This window comes from Ceratotherium simum, chromosome 21 (genome assembly GCF_057802395.1).
Source record: "Ceratotherium simum simum isolate JZ-2026a chromosome 21, ASM5780239v1, whole genome shotgun sequence".
Taxonomy (NCBI): domain Eukaryota; kingdom Metazoa; phylum Chordata; class Mammalia; order Perissodactyla; family Rhinocerotidae; genus Ceratotherium; species Ceratotherium simum.
In genome coordinates this window covers 12,690,322-12,716,625 of record NC_141920.1, presented here as the reverse complement: position 1 = coordinate 12,716,625, position 26,304 = coordinate 12,690,322, and the positions used below count along the sequence as shown (strand labels likewise).

Sequence of the window (26,304 nt, the reverse complement as noted above, 5' to 3'; positions counted from 1 at the left end):
GCCAAGTGCAGCACTCTGTACTTTTTTCTTTTTTAAGGGGTATACATTGCCTATGCATAGATTATCTCTGGGAGGAAGACTCATGAAGCTGTTAACAGGGTTGCCTCTGGGAAGGAAACTTCAAGTACACCCTTTTGTACAGGTTGAAAAGGATTTTCTTTTACCATGAGTAAAAATGACCCACCAGTTCAATAAGAACCCCATGCCACAGGAACAAAATGGCCTCCTTGTAGGCAGTGCCTCCATTCCCGTCCTCACTGTCTCCAGCTGCCTAAGCTGCTTCTAACAGTTGACGACAAACACGGACCATTGATGTTCTCAATCATCGTTTTTATTAATTGGCTTTATAGGCTAAAGTGCATAGTAAAGACAAAAAAGGAAATGCACACATAGGAAAGGGACGTTTTTCTTGCCAACATTAGAAAGACCTGAGATGCCTAAGTGTCTGTTCTAGGGAACACTGGACTAAGGGAATATGTATGCAGGCAGCAGGCCTGTGGGCTGGTTTCTGGCATGGGTCTGGGGCCTGCAGAAGCTGCTGGCATGCTAACCCTGCCCAGGCAAAAGCTGCAAGAGGGTGTTGGGACAAAGGGTCACACTTTGGATAGGTGCTGCTGGTACCAAATGTGAGTTTAGTTCCATTCAGGGCCCTGGGGAACCAACACTGCTACTGAACTTCTACTGCAGGCAGACCTCCACCATCACAAGGTGCAAGTCACAGGACAGGGTATGGGAATCACTCCTTAGTTAGCCTAGGCCCGCTGCATAAGCCCCCAGCTGTGGTTAGTCACACTCCTCTCCCTCTCAGTGAATATGTAACTGGGTCACGGTTCGTCAGTGAAGTCTGTCTTAGCACATGCCTCCGTCTCCTGGAGTGAGGGTGCCCAAGGAGGAAGGCAGGAGGGCTTCTTGTGCTCCCTGAAAGGATAAGCAGTTCATAGACGACTCCTCTGGGCCTCTGTTTACTATAATGCAAGTTAGTTTGCAAGTTAGGGCCTGGCAGTTAGAACGAGTCGGCTTCACTGAGCTCATACTCTGTGCCCCGGGTATGCATTGTAGAAATTGTAGAAAAAACATCTGACCGAGTCAGGACCCAGAGATACCACTAGGTAGCCCTAGGTGGAAGCCCCATGCATGCTCTGGGGAATCTGTCCACTAACTTGCAGGAGAGAAAAAGAGGAGAAATCTGTTAACTTTCCTCTCAGTTCTGGAGGTAAAGTGCTTACTCTAGCGCAGGGTTAAATCTAGAAACAAATGTGGGCAAGCCCTAAAAGTGGATCCTTAAATAGGTGCTAAGACTAAAGGACGATAATAAAAAACCAAACTTCGCTTCCTTCATAGGAGAGCCGACCCCAGCCGTATGGTGGCCAGGGCAAAAGGCAGCGGTATGCCATCTTTTACAACATCCTCTGGATCTCCTCAAAGTTCATCAGGTTGTTGGCTGTGTCAGACCAGGCAGGATGCTGGGCTCCATCCATTTCAGAAGCAAGCTGGTTGCTCCTTTCCAGAGTATGATTTGTGCCCCCAATCACCTCCTTACAGTCAGGACATGTGCTCCTCTGCATGGCTCCCCCACAATCACCAATCACATAGATGTGGCCATTGGGGCACTTGAACCAGTGGCCACGAGAATAACCCATGGCGCTGACGATCTGCACTCGCTCTTCCTCTGAGATGCCCAGACCAGAACAGGGAAGGACAGCTTTCAGAGCTTCCATCTTCTTCTGCACAAGCTGTTCATCCTCCTGGGTGAACTTACATGTTCTCTCGAGGATCTCCCGCACACTGTAGACCTCTTCTGCTATGCTCCCTCTCACCTTCCCCTCTGCTATCTTGCAGCGGGTCAGGAGGTTCACCAAGTATGTGAGCCTCTGGATTTCACTTTGGAGGTCATCCACTTCCTGGCTGGTGATGCTCAAACGCTTCTTGGCTAGCCACTCATGGACCTGGTCTAGTCGAGTCCTCACTTTCTCTTGTTCTAAGACATGCACCTTTTTCAGGGAATTCCACAGGCCAGCCAAGCGGTCATAGAAACTGATGTAATTCTCAACAAGGCTCAGGTCCCTCACTGACAGATTTTTCTGGGCCAGCTTCTCCTTCAACCTCAGGAAGTCTCCAGGAAGCAACTGGTAGAGGAGGCTCTTGCTCTCCAGAAGGGTCGTAAGTCGTTCCTGGCTGGTTGTGATTTCCCGTGCTGAGCCCTGGATCTTTTCCTTGACGATTTCAATCTCTTCCAGCCGCTGTTTGATGCTGGTTCCATACCTCAGGTTTTTGCGGATCGGCACCTGGCAGATAGGGCAGACCTTCAACCTGATGGCAACTTCACCATCCTGCTCATTCATGTAGCGGTCCAGGGCTTGCACCTCAAAGATGTGTGTGCAGTCTTCTAGCTGCACAAAGCGGGCATCAGGCTCATCCTCAGAGCCAAAGAAGATTTGGGTGACTTCTTCCTGGTGGCAGACACGGCACTTCTTGGGGCATGGTTCCCCACACAAACCAATGCAGGGGTGACCACAAGCCAGCAGCTTAGGACAAGGCACGTAGCAAGGGGGTCGGTTGCAGGGCTCACAGCAGAGTTTAGTACATTGGTAGTGTTGGCAGCGCCAGACACAGGGCTCCACACAGGAGCTGCACAGTTCCCCACACTTCTTCTTGCACTGGCTGTGGACACAGCGGTTCTGACAGGTCTCCTGGCAGGGCGGGCACTCGCCGATGCATGGCCCCTGGCACTTGTGTGAGCAGATGAGCAGGCGCTTGCAGGGCTGCTGACAGTGCTCATGGAAGCGCCCTTCGAAGCAGCTGTGGCAGGAGCCAGAGCAAGGATGCCCACAGTCCAAGACAGTGCCACACTTGGTGGTGCACTTGACTGGAAGGTCATACATGACGTCTTCCACATTACCACACTTCACCTGTTGGCTGTGCCCACACTTGAGTTTCACAGTGACCATCTCTGAACACAACCGCACACAGTCCTCACCACAGGGGTGGCTGCATCTGTGCCCACATTTCAGGACCTTGGGACAAGGCTCCTGGCAGCAGAAATCAGACTCAAGCATGGAACAAGGGACCATCTGCTTATGACCACACCGAAGAATGATTTTGGGCACCTTCACCTGACAAGGCTGACACTCTTGGAAGCAAACAAGGGGGCACCGGTGCCCGTCTTGGCAGATGACCTTCTGGCATGGCTTCATGCACTGGAACTCCTTGTGTGAGGAGTCATAGGGGTGGCAGGCACGGGTGCAGACGTGCCCACAGCCCAGCCGGGACTCACAGGGTAGGCTGCAGCCTCCTTCAGGCACTTTTTGGAAGTCAGAAGCTTTGGATACTAAAGTGTGGGTATCAGGGTGGTTCTGGCAGCACAGCCGGAGTGTTTGGCCTATTTGATTGTTCTCTCGAAGAGTATGGATGATCTTGCTCCATAAGGGCACCTTGGCCAGCATCCGAGTGTTTCCGATGCAGTACATCCCCTTCTTGGCACGGGACAAGGCCACGCAGATGCGGTTGGATATCTGGAGAAAACCCACTTTGCCTTCTTGGTTACTCCGCACTAGTGAGAGGAGGATGATGTCATTCTCTTCCCCTTGGTATTTGTCCACCACATGGACCCTGACACCAGCAAACGTCTTGGCAGGCATGAGTTTGCGCAGGCAGAAGAGCTGCCCGGTGTAGGTGGTGAGGATGGTGATCTGCGAGGGCAGGTATTCCTGGCACAGGAAGTACTTGCACAGCTCCACCACAAAGCGAGCCTCATGCTGGTTCTGGTGGCTTTTGCCTTCTTGGATTTCCTGTTCAGGAAAGTTGTGTTCTACAAAGAAAAGGTTGGAAGAAACTCCCTGGAAAGGAAAGAAGTGACGTTAGGAGGTTCACTCATGGCAGTTTTTCTTCCTATCTTCACACATGTTGGCCGCTGACCCCGTTCTAGGGCGAGACTGTGGAAGGCTTTTTGTATACTCCATACCACACATCTTTAATTCTGGAGTCAGTTACCATGTACTTTGTTTTGAGGCCATGGCAAATAGTAAAATGGATAAAGAATTTGTCTATTTTAGTTTTTAAGATACTTATTTGATATTAAAATTTATAATAGCCATCCATAATCCAACCATCATAGTCTAGGGAATAAGCAGCAGCTATGATGGTGAAGATGACGAGAGCAGCTAATTTATGAGCACTTCACTGTGCTTACTGGTTTGCTTACATTATCTCCTTCAATACAATAATGTAATGAGGCAGCAACCATTATTCTCACTGTAAGAAGACCCTGACACTCAGAATTGATATATAATTTGCTAAAAGGTTACAAAGCTACTAAGAGGCACAGCCAGGATTAAAAAACCCACGTCTATGTTCTCAACTTCGATATTATTCCTCCTCGTAATAACCAGCTTTTGAAAAAGCTGGCTCTATTCCCTTCTGGAAGCCCTTTTCATCCTGAGGAAAATATAGCCTCCTAAGTTGCTGACAGCATCCGAGAAAGACCACGTAGGGCAGACTCACCTTAATCTTTTCATATTCGAGAACAGAAGGATGATTCTCCAGATGCTGGTAAATGTTGGGGGTCAAAAGCCGGGCAATTTCAGGGCGCATGCGGTGCTGCAACAAGACATGTATGTCATTAGAAACATGGGCAGAGAATAAATGGATAGTTTTCTAAGACTAGGTTGCTGGTAGAAAACCTGGAAGGTAACATTTGAAAAGAATAGGGAGAAAAGGGCAGAATGTAACCAGCTCCTTCATCCAACACAAACTCAACACAGGCTATCTTGTGGTATTTTAAAATAGAAAACAAAATGAGTCTGACAGAGTCATTTCATTATGAAACTGGTTTTATTTTTATGAGCTTCTTGCTGGCAGTTGGCAGGGTCCCAGGAGCCTTCCCCTGGACATTCGGTAACAATAGAGGCCCAGCTTCTCACCTGGTAATTCAGACGGACAAAAGGAATGTTTACTTTCACCAGCCGTTCAAAGAGGGACACCTCAAGGTTGAAATTCTTGGCCAGATCATACACGTTGGCACTGGGTCGCAGCTGAGAAGAGAAATATGGCTGAGGATTCTCTATTGAAAAGATATTTTAAACATTCATCCATCCATCCATCTACCCACCCATCAAATGTTTTTCAAGTGCCTTCCATGTGCCAGGCACTGCTTTAGGTGCTGACAGGCTAAGAATAAAGAGAGACAAGGGCCATGATGGCAAGAAATGAGGGTGATGTGACAGAGTGCCTAAGGATGGGGTTCTTTAGAAAGGCCTCTCTAAACAGTGACATCTGAGTTCACGCCAGCATGGAGGAAACTGCCAGTAGTTCAAAAAGCAAGCCATGAGAGGGAACAGAAAGGACAGGGGGTGGGAACACAGTGAGCAAGTGAGATGGTGGTATGAGGTGAAGTCAGAGAAGCAGGCTGAACCCTGAGAATACTGGCCTTTGTAGGCCAGTTTAAGAAGCTTGATTTTTATATTAAGTGTAATGGGAAACCACTGGAGGGTTTTAAACTGGGGAGTGACATAATCTCATTTACTTTTTTTTTTTTAATTCACTTTGGCTCCTTTATGAAGAATGGATTAGAGGGTGGTAAAAATGGAAGCAGGGAGGTAGGAAGCATACTGTTTTAACAGCCCACTTAAAAGGCCATGGTGGATTAGAATAAGTAGTAGAGGGAACAGATAAAATGGATGATGCTACCTCTAGAATATACCCCAAATCTAAGAGTACTTGCTCTTAGATTTAATGTGGGAGGTGAGGGAAAGAGGAATCACAGAAAGCCACTAATAAGATTGAGGACTGGTGAAGCAGAGAGGCCAGGGTCTTCCTGTCTGATTCCACCCCCTCAGAGAACTAGCCCATCTTCCAGGGGCTCCTGCTCTACCTGCTGGTGGTCCCCAATCAGAATGAGGTGCTGGCAAGCTTTGCTCAATGTGGTAATGGTGTGGGCCTCAAGGACTTCGGCAGCCTCTTCCACAATGACGATCCGAGGCTCCACCTTCTGCAGGATCTGGCGGTATTTGGCAGCACCTCGAGTTAAGAGAGAGGAAGGTCCTCTGAGCTGATGCACTGAACCCACCAGGCCACTGGGCTTCTGGGTTGGTGACCCCTGAACCTGGATCTGTGATAACTGAGCCCTCACATTCATCCAGGGCTGTGGTGACCACTGAATGAGAGAAAAAGTGCTGCTGGGTGGTCTCCAGAGCATCATACCCATGTTGGTCATTGTTGGGGTTCCAAATGCAGCAGGAACAAGTGCGTGGATTTCACCAACAGTTCCCTAAACACAGCTTGTTTTCAATAGCTTTTCATGGTATTATCCTCTAACCTACTAAAGAAGCTTCTCTTTACCTTCCTAGATAATCTGACAAGAGCTTGGCACCAGGAGTGAATGGCTGGAGCAGGTAAATTTCCCCATGCTTTCTTACCTGTGGTTGTCATTCCTACAACCTGAGCATCTTTCAGGATGTGCAGGTCTTCCTGGAGTCTCAGCTCAGCCAATCTCTCTGCTGATGTGCGGTACTGTTGCTCATAGCTGAGGATCTTCCGGCGGGTGTCAGCCTGGTACATCTGTAGCCACAGCCTGGAGAATGTGAAGAACCAGGGAGAGAAAGTCGTGTGCTCTTTGAAAAGGTGGAGGAACCCCCTTCAGTGTGCCCTGTGTACGAATGGAACCTAGACCCTTAGGAGCTTATAGGCCACAGAGAGAGGGAGGAGACACCCAGATGTGCAGGGACCCAAGAGTCCAAATGTCCAACAAAAAGATGTGCAGAAATATATATATAAATAGTCAGGAGCTAAGAAAGGGGATGGGATAAAGAACAGAGGTTGATTATTGGGAAGAGAGTAAGGGACTTCAAAAGCTTCAATAAGAATTTCTTACAAATTCTCCCTTCCCCATACCTGCCTGAGTCCCCTCCTCTCCCCTAATTCTCCACAGAGTCTTATTTTACAAGTAAAATAGATCATGTCACTACTCTGCTGTAAAACCTTCCAATGGCTTTTCAATACTCTTCAGATAAAATCCACGCTCCTCACCTTAGCCCTACCCTGCGCAGTCTGGCCCATGCCCACTTCTCTGACCTCACTTTTCATTTCTCTCCCGGAGCCACAGCCATGCTGGCTGCCCTCTTCCAATTTCTCAAACAGACATGTTCCTTCCCATCTCAAGGCCTTTACCTATGTGGTCCCCTCAATCTCATCTGCTCCTCCTTCCTTGCTGGACTTATTAATGCCTACTCATTTTTCAGATCTCACCTCCAATGTCACTTTCCTGGATACCTCAGACCAGCTCAGATCTCAGATTAATGTTCTGAGCACTTCTTGCTCTTTTCTTTCTTAGTGCTTATGCCCATTTCTAACTTTTTATTTGTGAAATTAACTGATTTGTCTCCCTGGACAGACTCTAAACTCCAGGAGGGTAAAGTCAAGTGTCTGTTCTATCACATGACTGCATCCCTAGCACTCAGCTCAGTGGGGGTGCTCAACCAATCATTAGTTAACATTGTTGAAGGTCTGGGAGGAGGTTATGTTCTAGGAACAGAAAAGGAACCCAATGGGGAAATTACAAGGGCTGGCTGGGGGTGGGTGGGGAGCGGGCACAGTACCTATAAAGCTGCCAGCGAGAATTTAGGTCCAGCTGCCAAACATCCTGGATTTCATTGGCCTCAGCCTCGGTCATGGTATTCAGTTTGCGAAGCTCAACCTTTACTTTCTTCTTCATTTTCTTTTTCTGGCTGCGCTGGGTCTGCAGACATCAATACCAGCCAAGGTCACCATTTGAGCAGAGGTGGGCCCGGTTCTAAGCCCAAGGTGGGGGCCAGAGCACATAAAAAAAGGGGCTGCCACCTCTGATGAACTTCTTTGAGTGTCTCACACTCTCCCAACAGATACTCCACTGCAGAGTGGCTAAACGAGGGCTCTGGAGCCAGTTTGCCTGGGTTCAAAGCCCCATCTACCTCTTATTAGTTGTGGAACCTAGAGTAAGTTACTGAACCTTTATGCACCTCAGCATCCCCTTCGATAAAATGGGAATAATAATAGTACCTCTTCATAGGGTTGTTGGATTGACTGAAGGCGTAAATACATGAAAAATACCCAGAATACTGCTGGCACTAGTTATAACTGAACATCTTCTGACCACAGTCTGTTTTTCATTCCTAAAACATGTGTCATGAAAGGAGTGAGATGAGTCTCTCTCGTTGAATGCTGTACAGGGCCTGCTAAGATGGTCTTAATGCCATCATATTGAGATAGTACTTTAACAAGTGGGTGAAAGGCACCATTCAGGAGAAAGTACTCTCCCCTGGCTCTGTCACTGAGTCTGAGGCCACGAGCCTTTAGAAGGATTGGCATGTGAGACGGATGTCACAGTATTGTGGGCCTCCTCCCACTTCAAAACCAAACAAAGCAGCTTGTCCTGAGGCCATGTGGCAGAGAGTTGCCCAACCATGTTTCCATGTATTGGGATCATGACGCTGCCCATCACATATCGTGACGTTGAACTGAACTAGGAGATTGGGTTCAAAGTCACAGACCAATGAAAATTGCAACCAGTCAAAGTTGCCCTTGATGGTCCCTTAAATCATTAGTGGGATTCAGAAAACATTTTGAGTATCCAGTCCTCTATTGTCATAGTAATACACGGTAAATTCTGAGGACCACTGGGTTCTACCAAAGGAAGGAGCAGAGGAAAAGTATGGGCCTTCACACTATTCTGGCTTTAAGAGAAATATCAAATTCCACGGTGAATGAAGGATGAGTATTCTATCCAGCCTGTATGGCTTACTTCATTTTGTTTTACCTGAATCCTCTAAAATCTTAATGCATGTTCATATACTTGTTTGTAGTCGAGAAGAGAACATTCATGAAAGCACCAAGCACTGAGACCATAAGCGTTTGACTGGACTCATATGTGCTGCATTTTTCTACAAGTTCAAGAGAAGCCCTTGGCTATCTGCTCCCTGTCTTTCTAAGCTGGCATTTCTCGCCAGGGTCCCTCTGAAAGGCCATAATTTTTATACTGTTAGGAATTGGACCCATCTTATAGCAGGGTTAGGTTGTAAAATGGGTAAATTAAGCTACCTGTGAGGATAAGGTGAATACACTGCAACAGAAGTGGGCGAAAATAAGAGCCTGCAGTCCTAGTCAGAACGGAAGCTCTCAGGCCTGTTTCAGGCGAGTCTAACCCCCACCCACCTCGCAGTAATAACTGAATTCCCATTTCCATTCTGTTAGGGCTTTCAGGGGCCACAAGGAAGTGAGTTTACCTCCCACTCTTCTAGGGGTTGCTCCTGCCCAGCTGCTGTCCCAGGGCCATAGTTGTCCAGCCTCATGGCCAGAAGCGCTTTAGCCAACTCCTGGACTGCCCCATTCTCCTCCTTCTTCCGCCGCCGGGGCCTCACCACCTCTTCCTCCTCAATCACCCGGTCTGCTTGAATCAGGTCAGCCTCCTCTGCGATCTCAATCAGTGAACCCTCCTCTTCCCGTTCTTCCTCCTCCTCCCCTTCTGCCTGGGCTAAGAGAGGAAAGTGGGCAGGACAGCGATGGAGACTCTTGAAGCCCAAGGATGGAAGAGGGTACCTATAAGAGCTTAGGTGCATGAAGACATTCTCAAAGGGTTTAAGTGGTTACCTCTGGGGAGGGAAACTGTGAAGAATGAAAGTTAGGGGAGGGAAACACAGGTTTCCTTATACACTTTTTTGTTACATTTAAAAAATCATATGCATGTATACCTTTTTAAGAAAGATTTTACTCATGTCAAATACATATACAAAGGAGAGTACACTATGTAAATGTGCAATCTGAAGGATAATAAAAATATATAAAATGAACATCCAGATACCTTCCACCCAATTTAAGCAGAAAATTACCAATTTCTTTAAAGACCCTTGTGGGCCCTCCTAATCTGAATTTTACATTCATTCCTCCCTTTAAAAAAAAAAAAAAACTCAACCACATATATAATGCTTATACATCTCTACTAAACAACACATTGCCTAGTTTTCACTTTTTTGAGCTCCATTAAATAAATGGAATCATATTGTATATATCTTCCTATAATCTGCCTTTTTCATTCAGCATGTTTTTGAGATTCATATATGTTGCCGTACATGCTATAATTCATTCCTTCTCACTGTTGTACAGTATTTCATTATCTGAATAGAATGGAATCGATCCATCCATTGTACAAATGTTGATGGACATTTGAGTTCTTTCTGTTTTTCTATTATCTATAAAGTGGTTGTGCCAATTAACATCCTCATTAGCATTGTATCAGAGTTCCCACTGCTCCACATTCTTATCAATGCATGGTTATATCAAACTTTTAAACTTTTGCCGATCTGGTAGGTATGTAATAGTATCTCATTGCGGTTTTCTTTTTCATTGTGGTTTTAATTCCTCTCGTTTCTAATGAGCACTTTTCATATGTTTATTGATTTCCTATTCTGTGATGTGCTTGGTAAAAGGCCTTTACCTATTTTACTATTAAGCTATTATTTGTCTTTCCCTGATTGAGTATAGCTCTTTATATATTCTGGATATTACTTTTAAGTCCTGCTCTTCTGGTCTTTATATCATATTCCACTTTAAGATGTGATTCTATGTGATTCTAGACATGCACTTCTTACCTGTATTTTCAGGTCCTGCAGAAGCAACACTTTGGGTGAAGGAACCGACACCGAGACCCAGCCACTCCAGCATCATGGACTGCTTCCAGCCCTGGAAGCAAACCCATTCGCTATCCTGAGGAAGGAAAAATTATCAGCCTTGAGAATTCTGTGATACCAAGTGTGAAAGAAAGGTTTCCTTGAAGAATCAAAAGTAATTCCCTTAAAATTTAGAGGCTGCAAATTGGCAACTCTTGGGCAACTGGATCATTTAATACGACTTGCATAGAATTTTAAAAATAAAAATTTCCTGCCTCTCTTGACAAAATCAGGGGCTAAGGCAGCAATAAGCCTGTATTCCTGAAGGGTAACAAATGGCTGGAAGCGGGTTGCTGCCACCCCTTTTCCACTTTCCCACCATCTTCTCTACTTCCCAATTTCTCATATCTAGCTTGCTTCTGTCATTTAAAGGACCTGACTGACCCCTTTAGGCTTTTGGGTTTATAATCTTGGAAATCACTAACGCACTGAAAATAGAGCTACCATGTCACTGGATCCCAGGCCAGCCACTTTTACCGAGATTGTATCAGTTACTTCTCATAATATCCTTTGAAGGCAGGCCTTATTATCATCCCTGTTTGCTTGCTGAGGGACCTGAGGATCACACTGGCCCAAGTCACACAGTCAATCTCTGTGACTTCGGTCTGTCGACTCCCAGGGTCTCTTTACGTATTAGGTTGCCACGTTGTGATTTTGTTTCATTTAATAAGCACTTACAGCACACTTATTAAGTTAAGAAGTTTATAAATATTAACTTGTTTATACAAATAACAATCCTATAAGAATTAAGTTGATCTGTAAGAAATTGTCATTTTTGCAAGTCAAATTTGCAAATATTAGCAATTTCATATGGTTCAACTTAATGTTGCTATTATCCCCACTTTATAAAAGAGGAAACAAGCACAGAAAAATTAAGTAACTTGCCCAGAACAGAACCAGGATTCAAATCCAGCAGGATGGCTCCAGAGTCTTGTTCTTGACTAGTATACTCAACTGCCTCTCCTCATAAAAAGAAACTTTTCCATTATGGGAGCATCAGATTACCAAAGGGCTAATACTTTGGATGGCTGCTTCTGCTGGAGGCTCCCTCCAGGTACAAGAGATATGCTTATTCCCCCCAGGATGACCCCTACCTGTATCGGTCCATTCATCAGGCTTTTCCAATGCTGGGGGGAGATGTACTTCTCCAGGTGCTGCTCCCGTAGTACGCCGCGCGTGGTGCACTCCAGAGTCTGGGCCCCTTCATGCAGCTCTTGCTCTGACTCCTTCATCTGTGTCACGATCTGCCAAGAAGAGAAGGAAAGAAATGATGAGGTAGTATTGTCATCCCCCAAACTCAGTCCGTGCCTTGAGGGAAAACAAAGCTAAGAAAGGAATAGCAAGAAGGGAGAATAGGGGCCGGCCCTGTGGTGTAGTGGGTAAGTGCGTGCACTCTGCTGCTGGCAGCCCGGGTTTGGATGGCGCCCGGGTTTGGATCCCGAGCATGCACTGAGGCACCGCTTGTTGGGGCCATGCTGTGGCGGCGTCCCATATAAAGTGGAGGAAGATGGGCACAGATGTTAGCCCAGGGCCAGTCTTCCTCAGCAAAAAAAAAAGAGGAGGACTGGCATGGATGTTAGCTCAGGGCTGATCTTCCTCACATAAAAAAAAAAAAACAAAGGAGAATAAATAAACAGACCCAACAAACCAATTTCCCAAAGCACATTATTGTGGTCTTAAAACCAAAGGATTAGTATCTAAAATGTCTGAAAGACTCCTACCAACCAGTAAAAAAGGAAACAAATAATACAACAGAAAAACAGGCCAAGGACACTGTGGTGGAGACTTCTTTTTTTCCTTAGTAATAAGAACTCAGTGTTTTGGTTGAGCACACTGCTGCCCACCTAGCAGATGACATTTCCCTGGTCAGTGGGCTGTAAGTAGAAGTGCTGTGGGTGGTTTGGGAGAAGTAGCCTTAAGGTCCTGGCAGGAGTTAGGAGCAGCAGTGTGCCTTTTTTTGTCCTTTCCCCATCTTGGATTACAAGAGCAAGGTAACACCATGGGATTAGCAGAAGGAACCTGGGTCCTTCATAGCTTTTTGGAGCCTCCCTATCTCCCCTGGACAGCCTACCCAGAAAGCCACTGCTATCTTTAGTTCCCCCTTGCGCTACCTCAGATATCCAAAGCTGAGACTTACACTCATGTAGGCCCTTCGGAGGTGCATGGGGAGGTTGCGGCGGAATTCCCGCTTGTTCCTCAGCTCCCTCAGGGTGAACTGCTTCAGGATTTCACTGTTGCTCCTTCCACCTACTCGCACGATGCTAGTCTTTTGACACTTGTAGATGCCTATGGAACAAAGTGGAGCACAGCAGAATTGAGAGGAGCTATGCCAGATTCTTTCAGGAGAGAGCTGTATGTGTTTGGGATGTTCTCTCAGCTGGTCCCTTAGGGAACAAACTGGTGCTTACAGGAAATCTACCCCATTAATGAGCAAGAAGGCCCCAGAGATGATGTGACCTGTGGAGCAGTAAATGGTACTTAAGAGCAGAGGCTTTAGAATCAGACAATTGGGGACCCAAATCCTGCCTCCAACACTTACTGCTATGTAACCTGGGGCAAGTTACGTAACTTGAGCCTTAGTTTCTTCGTCTGTGATTTGAAGACAATACTACTTTCCTTATAGGACTACCTCCAGATAAACGAGGCAGTATCTTTATAGCTCCTAGGTAGTGCCTGGCACAAAGTAAGCACTTAGTAAATGTTCTCTATTATTCACTCTGCAGATATTTACTGATTGCTTATTATGTGCCAGGTATGTGCTAGGTTCTGAAGATATAGCAGTCAAAACACAGACTCAGTTCCTAACTTGTTCTCATATCTCACAGTCTGGCAGAGAAGACACACATTAAATAATTTATCATAACAGTGGTAAGTGCAGTAAGTGCTGTAAGTACATGATGCTGTAAGTGTATGACAGGGGATCTTACCCAATTTGGGTGGGATAGGGATCTAATCCTTGAGGATCTAATATTTAAACAGACCCTCCAAGAATAAGGAAGATTTAATCTAGATGAAAGGAGGATATAGAAGAATGGGAAATAATACTCTAAGCAAAAAGAAAAACATATACTCATTCATTCATTAATACAATTAGCATTTTTTAAGTGCCTAGTATGTGGCAAGATCCGTGAACAAAGCAAGAAACAGAATCAACCCTCTTCGTGTTTACAGCCTAGCATAGAGACACATGCAAATAAACTGTTATGTATGTGCTAAGTCTCTGAAGAAAAAATACAAAAAGAGACAACCTTGTCTGGGGCAACAGGGAAAGTCCACCTGAAGAGAGATTTAAGGTGAGACCTGAAGAATGAGTCAGAGCCAGCCAGGCAGGATGGGGTCAAGATGCAGAGAGAAGGAGCGAGAAAAAGTACATTCTAGGCAAGGGGAACATCATGGGCCAAGGGAGAAGGTGAAGGAAAGTCAAGGAATTGAAGACAATCAGTGTTGCTGGAGTTAGGGAAAATAAGGGAAGAGGTTCAGAGTTAGGCTGCAGCAGACTACATACAGCCTTGCAGGTCATGGTAAGGACTGTGAACTTTACTCAAAGAGTAATAGAAAGCTACTGTAGCTGCTGACGGCTCAACTAAATGTCTTGATAGAGAACAATTTTGCCTATAGACATTACCTTCCAGAAACTGGTCCAAAGCATGATTAGTATAACATACAACCAAGATGGGGAACTTCTGGAGGCCAATTTGCCAAACAGGCTCATTGGTTAGAAGGGCCTGAACAATTTTTAGACCCACATAGGTTTTGCCTAGAAAACAAGGAAAAAGGAGAGTTAAAAAACTTAGAGACTTCCTAAAAGTAGTAATGAATTACTTATAGCAAATTATTATTATTTAAAAAAATTTTAAGGTAACACATTGAGATGGTTTAAAACCCAAGAAGCACAAATGGGTATCCAGCATGTGCGGCATAACGACATTTCAGTCAACGACAGACCACATATGTGATGGTGGTCCCATAAGATTAGTACCACATAGCATATGTGTGTAGTAGGCTATACCACGTAGGTTTGTGTAAAATACACTCTTTGATGTTTGCATAACGACGAAATCGCCTAATAATGCATTTCTCAGAACACGTCCCTGTTGTTAAACAAAGCATGACTATAACGAAAAGTCCCCTCACTCTCTGTCCCCTAGCCACACAGTTCCTCTCTTTGAAGCAACCAGTGCTAACAGTTTTTTGTGTAACGTTACAGAGATAGTCATTCTATGTGTATACAAACAAATATATAGTCTTTTTCTATTCTTTTTTTTAATACAAATAGCACACTATTTTCACTGTCTTACATCTTCCTTTTTTCACTTAATGTATTTTGGAGGTGGTTCTCTATCAGTACATAAAAAGAATCCCCATCTTTTCTGGTTTTCACAGCTGTAAGGTATTTTTTAGCCAGTTCCCTATTGATGGACATATACATTGATTCCAATCTCATGTGGCAAATTATTTAGAAATGCTTTTAATATACCACAGTAGACTTGCCTTTGTGATAGCAGGGAAAAACTCATAGAAATCAACATAGGAGTTAGAGTTATGGGCTCATTAGTAAGTGGCCAATAATTAATTAAGTCTACAAATAGCTAAATTCTCACATCGTATCAGGCTGAGAAGATAGCCATGGTCATCAAAAAACTCAAAGTTGAGTGAGGGAGTGATAAAAGAAAACCAAAGATGTCAGTATACCATGATAAATAATTTCTTCCTTCCTTTTTTGTCTTCAAATGATATGTATTGAGTGGCTAATAGGTGTCAGGCACTGGGTTAGGTGCAAGAAATACAACAGTGAGCAAAACAGTCATGGTTCTTATCTTCCTGGACCTTATAGACTTACAGAAGAGAAAGATAATTAATCACAAAAACAAAATCATAATGTGGGAAATAAATGCATGGTGCCAAGAAAACATATAATTGGGATTCTGGCCTAGTCGATGAAGTAGAAGAGGATTCCCTGGCGAAAGGACAGTTGGTTTTTATTTTTTATTTTTTTTGGTGAGGAAGATTGGCCCCTGAGCTGACATCTGTTGCCAATCTTCCTCTTTTTGCTGAGGAAGATTAGCCCTGAGCTAACATCCATGCCCCTCTTCCTCTATTTTGTACGTGGGACACCACCACAGCACGGCTTGATGAGCAGTTCATAGGTCCGTGCCTGGGATTGGAACGTGTGAACCCTGGGCTGCCGAAGCGAAGCTTGCGAACTTAACCACTACACCACCAGGCTGTCCCCCCAGGAAGTGACAACTGGGTAAGAGTGGGCAAGAGGGAATAGGAATGGACTGGTTGAGGGGTTCCTGACACCTTCTTGATGAGTGAAGACCAAGGCCTGGCTCCAGCAGTAGAGATGAGACAAGCAGGCAGACTGAAGAGAAGTTTCAGAGGTAAAATTGATTAGAACTTAATAATGATTCCGCTGGGGTGGGGAGCAGGAAAGGATAACGCCTAGGTTTCTAGTTTGGAGGACTGGATGGATAAGGATACCTCAGGAGGAGGAAAGAAAATCTTTATAATTCAATATTTACTCTATCCCTTCCCACTGCTTCCTTCCCCTTAGAATGGATACTTTTTGGGATTTTCATCTCAAAAATGACCTCCTTTACTACTTCCCCCTCATAGGCAGGCTCTTTCCTAGTAGCTCCGCGTGTGGGGTGTGTGTGTGTGTGTGTGTGTCTCTTAAGCTAGCGTGTGTGTGTGTGTGTGTGTGTCTCTCTTAAGCTAGCGTGTGTGTGTGTGTGTGTGTGTGTGTGTGTCTGTCTGTCTTAAGCTAGCCTGAAATGATTAGTATACTCAGAACTAAAGAATCCTAATTCAAGTGATAACATTAGGGGAAATTATTTGCAACATGCATATTCTGAATAATCACACAGCTCCTACAAATCAATAAAAAAAAGAAGCCATTCAATAGAAATACAGGCAAATACAAAAAGATAATCCACAGAAGCAGTAATATAAACAGCTAATAAACACAAGAAAGGATATTTAATCTCATTCTTAATTAAAGAAGTACAAATTAACCACTGTGATATACATTTCCAGAGAGCAATTTGGCAATATCTATTAAAATTATAAATTCACATATTCTTTGATCCAATTAGGAACTTCTCTTTTGGATATATTCTGTTTGTGTGTGAAACAACTCAAAAGAAGGCTATTCACAGAAATATTGTTTATATTAGTAAATCACTCCATGGGGAACTGGTTAGAGATTATGAGCTAGCCATACAATGGAATATTATGCAGCCACAAATAAGAGTGAGACACTACTTACATTTCAATATGAAAGGATCACCAAGATATTTTATAAGTGAGCAAAGCAACATGCAGAAGAGTTTCTAGCATAGTAGGTTAAAAAAAAAAAGCGAGGCGGGGCAGCTCTGGTGGCCTAGTGGTTAAGTTCAGTGTGCTCTACTTTGGTGGCCCAGCTTTGGTTCCCGGGTGCGGACCTACACCACTTGTCTATCAGTGGCCATGCTGTGATGGTGGGGCTCACGTACAAAATAGAGGAAGATTGGCAACAGATGTTAGCTCAGGGAGAATCTTCCTCAACAACAACAACAAAAGTGAGGGGAATAAATATAAGTATGCATTTGCTTGACTATTCATAGAGTATCTCTGGAAGGATAAACAAGAAAGTAATAACATTGTTTGCTTTAGGGAAGGGAACTGAGTAGGATGGTGGAAGGAGGGAGACAGAGACTTTTAAAAAATTCGGAACCATTTTTTATTAAAATGTAAAATTAAAATTAATAATGAGCCAAAATTTTTAACCTCTCAGATCAGCAAAAACTGCTGATCAGCAAAAAAGATTGATAACATACAACATTGCTAGAAAGGATGTAAGGAAACGGGAACACTAATTCATTCTTGGTGGCAGTACAAACTGATACATCCTTTTTTTTAAGCCCTGAAAGCACTACTTCTATTATGCATATTTTCCCATCATTATAGGTGTTTCTTATCAGAAAGAACTTTCTATTCTGTTATATTAACTTTTTATCATGAGTTGCCATTATTTTATCAGTGTTTTTTAAAAACCTCTCCCTGCCTTTTTTTTTTTTGCGAGGAAGATGGTCCCTGAGCTAACATCTGTGCCAATCTTCCTCTATTTTTTGTACATGAGACACTGCCACAGCATGGCTTGATGAGTGGTGTGTAGGTCCGCGCCTGGGATCTGAACCCACAAACCCTGGGCAGCTGAAGCAGAGCACATGAACTTAACCATTACACCACTGGGCCAGCTGAAGACGGGCGGGCCCCGTCTTCCTGCTGTTTTTTGGGTATATCCTGTGGGAGGGTAATTCAGCAGTACCTACTTTAACTATTAATGTAAATTCCCACTTCAGGAAAAAAACTACAGAAATAATAAGCAGAGTACCCAAAGATAAACACTCACACAGATACAGATATATGGATACTTATTACAGTACTAAAGAAAAATTACGGTACATTCATACCCTAGAGTGAATGCAGGCATAGCAAAAAGAGTGAGGTACATATCTAAATGTGACTGAAGTGTAGAGAATGTAAAAATGTTCATAACATGTTGCTAAATATATACATATAAATTGTAGACCACTATATAGAGTATGATCACATTTCTGTTATTAAAAAAATAGAAAAAGTACGCATGTATGTATGTAAACATACAAATATACATGTAGATACAAAGATATATCAGTGTTAACCTTGGGGAGCATCTGGAAAAATACACATCAAACTGCTAATAGTAGTTATCACCCCAGAGTAGGATTAGAGAATGGCACATGGGGAGGAGGGTGTAGGGAGGTACATTTCCATGAGAAGCAAGTACAGTTTGTTAGATAGAAGAGCCAGGACTCCAGAGCCAGACTGCCTGAGTGCAAGTCCTAGGTGTGTCACTTATCATCTGTGTGAGCTTCAACAGATTATTCAACCACTCTTTGCCTTATTTTTATCAAAAACAGAATGGTTTCTACCTCATAGAGTTATTGTGAGGATGCAATGAGTTAACATATGTAAAGCATGTAAAACGGTACTTGGCGCATAGTGCTATTACTATATACTCGAAATTATTTAATTTAAAGTAATATAAAATCACATAAATTCATACAGCCTTTGGTGAAGCAGAGCTAACACATCTTCCTAAGTCTGACCCCTTAGCAGTCTTTTCTAACCTTGTGATTTTGGTCTATTACTATTAAACCAATGGGTCCCCACAGGAAAATCACTATGAACAGTTACTTTAAAGATTTTTTATTTATTTTATTTTTTCCCCCCAAAGCCCCAGTAGATAGTTGTATGTCATAGCTGCACATCCTTCTAGTTGCTGTATGTGGGACTCGGCCTCAGGATGGACGGAGAAGTGGTGCCTCGATGCGCACCCGGGATCCGAACCCGGGCCACCAGCATTGCAGCGCGCGCACTTAACCACCAAGCCACAGGGCCGGCCCGAACAGTTACTTTATAAACAAGTTTGATGCTCATTTCAGGGGAATGTTTCTTTTTTGTGTGTGTGAGGAAGATCAGCCCTGAGCTAACATCCATGCCAATCCTCCCCTTTTTGCTGAGGAAGACCGGCTCTGAGCTAACATCTATTGCCAATCCTCCTCCCTTCTTTCTTTTTCCCCCAAAGCCCCAGTAGATAGCCGCATGTCACAGTTGCACATCCTTCTAGTTGCTGTATGTGGGACGCGGCCTCAGCATGGCCAGACAAGTGGTGCGTTGGCGCGCGCCTGGGATCCGAACCTGGGCCGCCAGCAGCGGAGCGCGCGCAGTCAACTGCCAAGCCACGGTGCCGGCCCACGGGAATGTTTCTAATTGAGACACTCTAGAAACCTAGACTCAAGCCTCCCTTGCCTATCTCACAGGGCAGATGACATGTGTTCTTAAAAACTCTCTCTTACCTGTTCCAGGAGGTCCTTGAATAATAGCCAGTTCCCTTGTGAGAGCAAACTGCAAGGCTTCCATCTGGGAGTCATCCAGCTTCAGGGCTTCTTTTGAGGGCCACTGGCTGGGGTCTAAGACATTAACTCTGGTATGTCTCAAGTGCTCAGTGTTCCTCAGAAATTCCCCAGTGGCTGAGGGATTCTTTATTAAGGGAGTGAAATCATATCTGCCCCCCATTATCAAGTACCTTGGCTCTTTCACATGAGAATCACACTCCACGATGTTCCTCTGGAAGGGGATGTCTTCCTCCTGGATCTCCTGGAGCCCTTCCAGGACGTGCCTATAGGCCTCAAAGTATGCAGTTGTCTCCACCATGAGGAAAGAGTCAGAGGGCTGGACCTCTGCTAGCAGCTGTTGGCTCTGCTCATTGAAGCAGAGCTGGACAATTCCTTGGCAGAGATCTTCCTGCTCCCGGTTAGACACAGTGGCAAAAAGAAATGTCTCAAAGTTGTCCTTGGACATGCACACCAAGGACCCATAGAGCAATCGCTTAGAATTCTGCCAGCGAACGAACTTCAATGGTTTTGTGTCAAACTGCACTTTGTAGACAATGCCTGATGATGAACATATGGGGGTAATAATCCTGGTATCAAAGTAGATTCGGATGTCATCAAACTTTCTTTTCCTCAGGCCTTGGTCTTCAAAGCTTTGGAGAAGTTCCAAAATGCCTTCTCGTAGGGGTCTGACAAAATCTTCTCGCAGGAGTCGGAAATGGGTATCCAGATAGACAGCAGTGCTGTCATATTTTCCAGAAATGATGTTGGGGCGGAGGAATGGCCTCTCATCCAAGTGCACTTCGTTGTAAGTAGGGTAAATGGGCATGGTCCGGTAGCTCTCAACCTGGTCTTCTGACTCGGGCTGCACTAGAGTATAGGTGTCCACTCTTAAAGTGCCCTCTCTCCTCTTTTCCTGCAGATGTTCGATGATGGTCTGCACCTTTTCCAGGTTCTTCTCTGTCTCCTCTTCTATGTTAACACCAGAGGCTCTCAAAGCATTAAGAGAAGCTGGCAGGAGGGAAATGAGCATCGAAGTTTCCTGCACAGAGCTGGCAGGGAAGACGCTCACAAGGTCCTGGAGGAGGGAGATGATGTTGCTAATGTGTTCTGGATACTGATTTCGAATGTCAGGGGTGGGTTCAGTGGTCATTCCTACCACATAAGATGGCAGGCAGAACTTGAGGAATGTGGAGTTCTTCAATATGCCCAGGACATGCAGAACGCTCTGGCGGTCCATTTTGGAACTGCAAGCCTTGCGAAGAACCTGGCAGATGAGCTCAAGGAAGTTGGATTTTATACCAGGTTGAGACAGGAGCTCTTTCAGCCCTGAACTTGTGGCAAGTGTGATGACCACCTCAGAGGGGTCTTTCTGCAGAAGACTTTCTAGGAACTTGTAGCCCAGTTTTTTCACCTGCTGTGGCTGTTTTGCAGGGTTCTGGTGGGGGGCCCGCCACTGCTGGAAGTTTTCATCAGACCATTGTGGTCTGCGGTTCCTTCCCTCCTGGTTGCCATTTCTCTGCCTGGTGTCATTCTCTTGACCATGTCTTTGGCCTCGAGGTTCATCATTGGTGTGCTCCTCATGGTTCCTTCTTCCCTGATGTGGGTTCCTGCCCATGGCCCTAAACCTCTCTTCTCTTTGCCGGTAAGGAACAGGATGGTTGTTGGCTCTAGGATGCCTTCCGGGCTGGTTGGCTCCTCCTCTGAGAGCATTGGCTGGTGGGTTATTGGCCTGGTTTCTAGCTCTTGGTGGTAACTCTCCATCCATAGGCCCTAAACACAATGGAAATATTGCTTAACACTAAAGTCAAGGTGCAAGGAAACCCAATAGGACAACAATGAATATGCTCTCATTTTCCAAAACAACTAAGGAGCTTAGGTACTATTTGGAGAGAAAAAATGTTTCCTACCAAGCTGGGTAATAAATGTAAAATAGATTACAATAGTTGCTGTATATATTATGAAAATATTGTTTTTTCAGAGGGTACAGAAGGGAAAAAGGAATATACATTTGTTGAGTGCCTAATACATGCCAGAGAATAAATATTTGTAGTATCTCATTTAATCTTCATAAGCTGGGATTGTTTCAGGGGGTCAAAGAGATCAGTTCATTGTTTGTAGTTTCTTGCCAGTACCAAACAACAGTCAGAGCATGTGTTTCAGAGCCAAACAGACCTGGTTCAAATCTTGGCCTGGGCACTTCCACACTGTATAATCTTGGCCAAGTTGTATAATTTCTCTAAGCCTCAGTATCCGGCTTGTTGTAAAGATTAAATGTTTATAAGATAACATAGTATAGTACCTGATACATAAAAAGCTCTCATTAATGTTAGTTATTACTAACAGCACTAGTAATAACCCTCTATTGGGAATATACTATTGATTTCTAGGGCCATTAGTTTCATCACTAAACAATTACAAAGGTATGTCATAGGCAACAGAGGCCTCAAGGGGAATAAAACTACAAAGGGAAATGCTTCTTGAACTTTGCCCAAGAGCAGATGGCAAAGGGAAAGGTGAGGTTTCCTTTACCAAGATGTTTTTGAGCTAATTAATAGATTGTGAAAAAAACTGAAAAATGAAACTCAACTTCTGTTTCAGGAAGGTGAAAAATGAAACTAAAACCCTGATTCAGGAAACTGAAAAATGAAACTTAAGTTTTCCTCCTTTCTGCAGCACGAGTTCATCCACATAGTACTTATCTATTATCAACCCTCAGACAAGAAAGTGTGGGGAGAGGGAGGAGACACCCAGTACACACAGGAAAGCTAACACCACCCTGTGGATGAAGCTGAACTTGTCTTCCTTGATCTGCCTCACATTTCGTAAGTGACCTTGGCCAACATACCCAAGTCCAGTTTTTTTCACCCTCCTCTCCTCTAAAACTGATTCTGGAGCTGATCCAACTTACCAGAAGGACTTGGAGATATTAAAAACAACCAAAATAAGACTGTATACAATGAATTAATGGTAAAAAATGTTGTGAAAGTTTCAAATGCACATCACATTCAAGATAATCATACCATTTCATGAAAGACATCAGATGCTAAATCCACTTATGTATATTTTTCCTTGTTTCACACCTTCTAGAGAAAATTTTAATGTGACAACTTAAAGGAATATTTGGTAAGATATAAATACTGTACTACTGAACTCTAAATTTTTCTAATTGTTACTTTCATATTTACTTTTCAAACTCCCAAGATATCAGAAGAAAGTCCTACTTTTAATATTCTGATCTGATTAGAAGATTCAATGTATTGGAAGAACAGAAAATGGTATCGTTTCTCATTCTTTCAACATTCACATAACTCAAAAAACAGTTCTTCTTCATTTGTTCCATAGCTAAAGCTCGGATGACATGTTGCAAACTTAGGGAAAAGCACGAATCCATTTGGTTTTGTTTTAGAAGGTGCTGAACAAAGAGAACAATCACTGCAGTAGAGTGATACGTTTGGAACTAACTTTGCTTTGGTGACTAGGACTCCAGACACATGCTATCAAATACACAGCCACTAGCTATGTGTGGCTATTAAGCATCTTAAATGTGGCTAGTCTGAATTAAGATGTGTAAAATAACACATGGAATTTTGAAGATTTAATACCAAAAGAAGTTAAATATCTCATTAAAATTTTTTTATAACATCTTAAAATAACATTTGAGTATTTGGGAGGGTAAATAAAAACATTAAAATTATTAGACTACTATGATAAAATATATTCAATTATTATAATACAATAATATTATTTGGATATATTGGCTTAAATAAGACAACTATTTTATTAAATTAATATTAAATTTTTAAAATGGATTTCACCTATTTCTTTTGCTTTTTTTAATGATGCTACTAGAAAATTAAAAATTATGTTTTTGGCTTGCATTATGTTTCTATTGGATAGTGCTGCTCTAAACCCTGGAGCTATTTCCATTTCTGACACCTCATCACTATCTTTGCTAAGGTGAACTGCACTCATTCATCAGCTCTCTTAGGGAAAGGGAAGGACTGTCTGTTTTCAGAGTCATTTATGCTATAGCTAAGGAATAAGCCATTCTTTTTTTTTTTTTTTTAAAGATTTTATTTATTCATTTTTTTCCCCCCAAAGCCCCAGTAGATAGTTGTATGTCATAGGTTCACATCCTTCCAGTTGCTGTACGTGGGACTCGGCCTCGCGTTGGACGGAGAAGTGGTGCCTTGGGGCGTGCCCGGGATCCGAACCCGGGCCGCCAGCATCAGAGCGCGCGCACTTAACCGCTAAGCCACGGAGCCGGCCCAGGAATAAGCCATTCTTTACTTAAGATTGACTTAAGTCAATCTTAGGTGGCCTGCTCATCCACAGGGAACTCAATTTCCTTCCCATTAGGGAGAAAACCTTACTCACCTCTGTGGTTGATATGGGGATTCCTGGGCCTGGCCTCTGGACAAGGTCTTCTGTCCTCCATGTCTGAGTTACCTGAATTCCTCCACGTTCACGTTACTTTCCGTTATTTGGAAATCTGCACAGATGGAGAATTATCAGTGCCCTTTAAACACAGCATCTACCAGAAAAAACCCCCAACAGCATCAAGCCAATCCTTCTGCCTCTACACCTTAGTGATTTGTTAACTAAGAGTGAAATACAGATTTGAATCAAGGGCACAAGTGTTCAACTCTGTGAATGCCCAATTATGATATAACACATTAAATTCACAATTTAGGTGATTTCAAGGGGTCAAATTCCCCCTTCCCTTTATCCTTGCACTTGCTTGGGGAAGAGGGAGTGTCATCAATTCCTATTCAAAACTACTGTTTGGTTTATGCCTTTCGCCAAGTTACTTAATCAGTTGCTAGGTTTTGTTTTCCTCTCCAGTAAAACAGACAAATATTGTTGCCAGGATAGAAAGTATATTTTTGTTAATCCAAAAACCATGTATTCACCACCCCATCCAGCATTTATATCGTATAGTATTCTATAGCTCACAGTACTCTACAGTTTGGAAATAATCAGTAAGCAGTTATCCCTTATCCTACTCTTTGGAATGCAGCCAATCTGATTAAGCCCTCCACTCTACTGAATCAAGAGAGAGAAACTGCATGTTTAATAACCTGGAGGCTTAGCATCCACGGGATGCTTGTTTCCTCAGGACCAGCTAGAAATCCGCAGTTCTTTCCTTTTCTTTCTTCTACCTTAATAGCTTTTGACAGTGGTCTTGTAAGAGGAAGAGGAAGTCCCTTTAATGGAACTCCTCAATCCAACTCACACACATCATGTAGGCTAGGGAAAGAGTGGGTGACTCAGAGTCCTCAGTGAAGGGACTTTTGAGACTGTCCTTCTCTCTGAGTTTTAAAATATTCATAGCTGGAAACTGTGAACAGATCTGGCATTACATGAGGAGTAGCTTTTACCCTCACGAAAAAAAGGAGTCCCTTTCCTTCCTGCTGGGAATACTTTTGGTGAATCTCTTCCCTCATCAAACTCTGCCCTCATGGTGCAGGTTTAATATTTAGAGTTTTCTTTTTTAAATAAAAAAACTTCTCTGAGGGGAAAACCCCCTCTTCCTCTTGTTGAAAAACATTAAAACAGAAACTCAGAAATTTTCTGAGATAAGAGAAGTGGAAGAAAAAAGAAACAAAAGGCAAGGAAACGGAAGAGCAGAGAGGAACAGGAAATGCCATGAAAAAAGCAGACTACAGTGGGTTTCTTTGGGAATCAAGGCCTAAAGAGCAGGAGAAAGCAAGGCAGTGACGGTCAGGCTGGTACAGGGGTCACAGCAGGGGAGAGTGGTAATTACCAGGGTGGGCAGCAAGAGGCGGGAGCCGGGTTTCAGGGGGAAGTCTCCAGGTCCTGAGAGGGGCTGAGAGGGGGTGGGGGAGTCCCTGGCTCCCAGGAGCCAGCAGGTCCCGCTGGAAATATTACGGGGTCAAGGCAGAGCCGGGCTGTGGTGGCATACAGCAAGTGTCACCGCAGGGCTGAAGCGAGGGGCGGCGGGGGCGGCGGGGGAGGGCTGGGGGCCCAAGAAGAGGGTGGGGCTGAGCTCCGCTGGCGGCGCTCGCTGAAGCGACGGGGGAGCTGGAAACAGGGACAGGGGCTCGGGGTCCTGAGGGGTACGTGAGGTGGCGGGAGGTGAGGACAGAGGAGGATGAAGGGGCGGGTGTGGCAGGAAGCGAGGGCAGAGACGGGAGTGGGGGGGGAGGTGGGGCCCGGGGCGTGGGGGCAGAGGAGGTGAAGGCGCGCCGAGGGGCGCTGGGGTGGGTGATGGGTGCGCCGAGGAGAGGGCACTCTGAGGAGGATGGCGGGGGCGCTGAGAAATGACGCGGGCTCTGAGGGGGCGCCGGGGGCGCTGAGGAGGGTGACGGGGCTCCGGGGCTGAGGCTGCGCCCGGGCAGAAGCGGCGGCAGAGGCAGCGGCAGTGGGGGTCCGGCGGGCGGGAGCAGGTGCCGGCCGGGGCGCGGGGCGGGGGTGACTCACCCGGCTCCGGCGCGTCCTCTCGCCGCCGCCGCCGCCGACTGGCGCTCGGGCTCGGGCTGGGGCCCAAGCAGGTCCCGGCCCCGCCCGGCGCCGCGCACTTTCGGTTTCCTTTCCCCGCAGAAGTTGGGCGGAGCGAGGGGCTGGGCGGGCGGGCGGCCCGGAGGAGGAGGAGGAGGAGCAGCGGGCCTGGGGCGGCGAGCGAGGGGGCCGGGCCCTGGCACTGCCGGCGCCCCCGCCCTCAG

The 26,304-nt window shown here is 44.8% G+C and overlaps 1 protein-coding gene across 2 annotated transcripts; it reads right to left on the bottom strand.

The window, feature by feature from the left end:
- Nucleotides 1-309: 309 nt before the first annotated feature.
- Nucleotides 310-26,204, bottom strand: ZNFX1 (zinc finger NFX1-type containing 1). 2 transcript variants are annotated; one of them, XM_014787347.2, is made up of 14 exons: nucleotides 26,063-26,204; nucleotides 23,996-24,110; nucleotides 19,580-21,388; nucleotides 14,320-14,451; nucleotides 12,832-12,980; nucleotides 11,789-11,938; nucleotides 10,617-10,731; nucleotides 9,255-9,502; nucleotides 7,593-7,732; nucleotides 6,414-6,568; nucleotides 5,870-6,015; nucleotides 4,920-5,030; nucleotides 4,501-4,596; nucleotides 310-3,836 (listed from the first exon to the last, which is right to left on the bottom strand). In XM_014787347.2, exons 2-14 carry the CDS (start codon nucleotides 24,054-24,056, stop codon nucleotides 1,398-1,400), a joined length of 5,751 nt encoding a protein of 1,916 aa, XP_014642833.1. In that variant the 5' UTR covers nucleotides 24,057-24,110; nucleotides 26,063-26,204; the 3' UTR covers nucleotides 310-1,397. The 2 variants fall into 2 exon arrangements, with proteins under 2 accessions (XP_014642833.1, XP_087301259.1); XM_087445133.1 differs by lacking the exon at nucleotides 26,063-26,204 and adding an exon at nucleotides 25,386-25,545.
- Nucleotides 26,205-26,304: the final 100 nt, after the last annotated feature.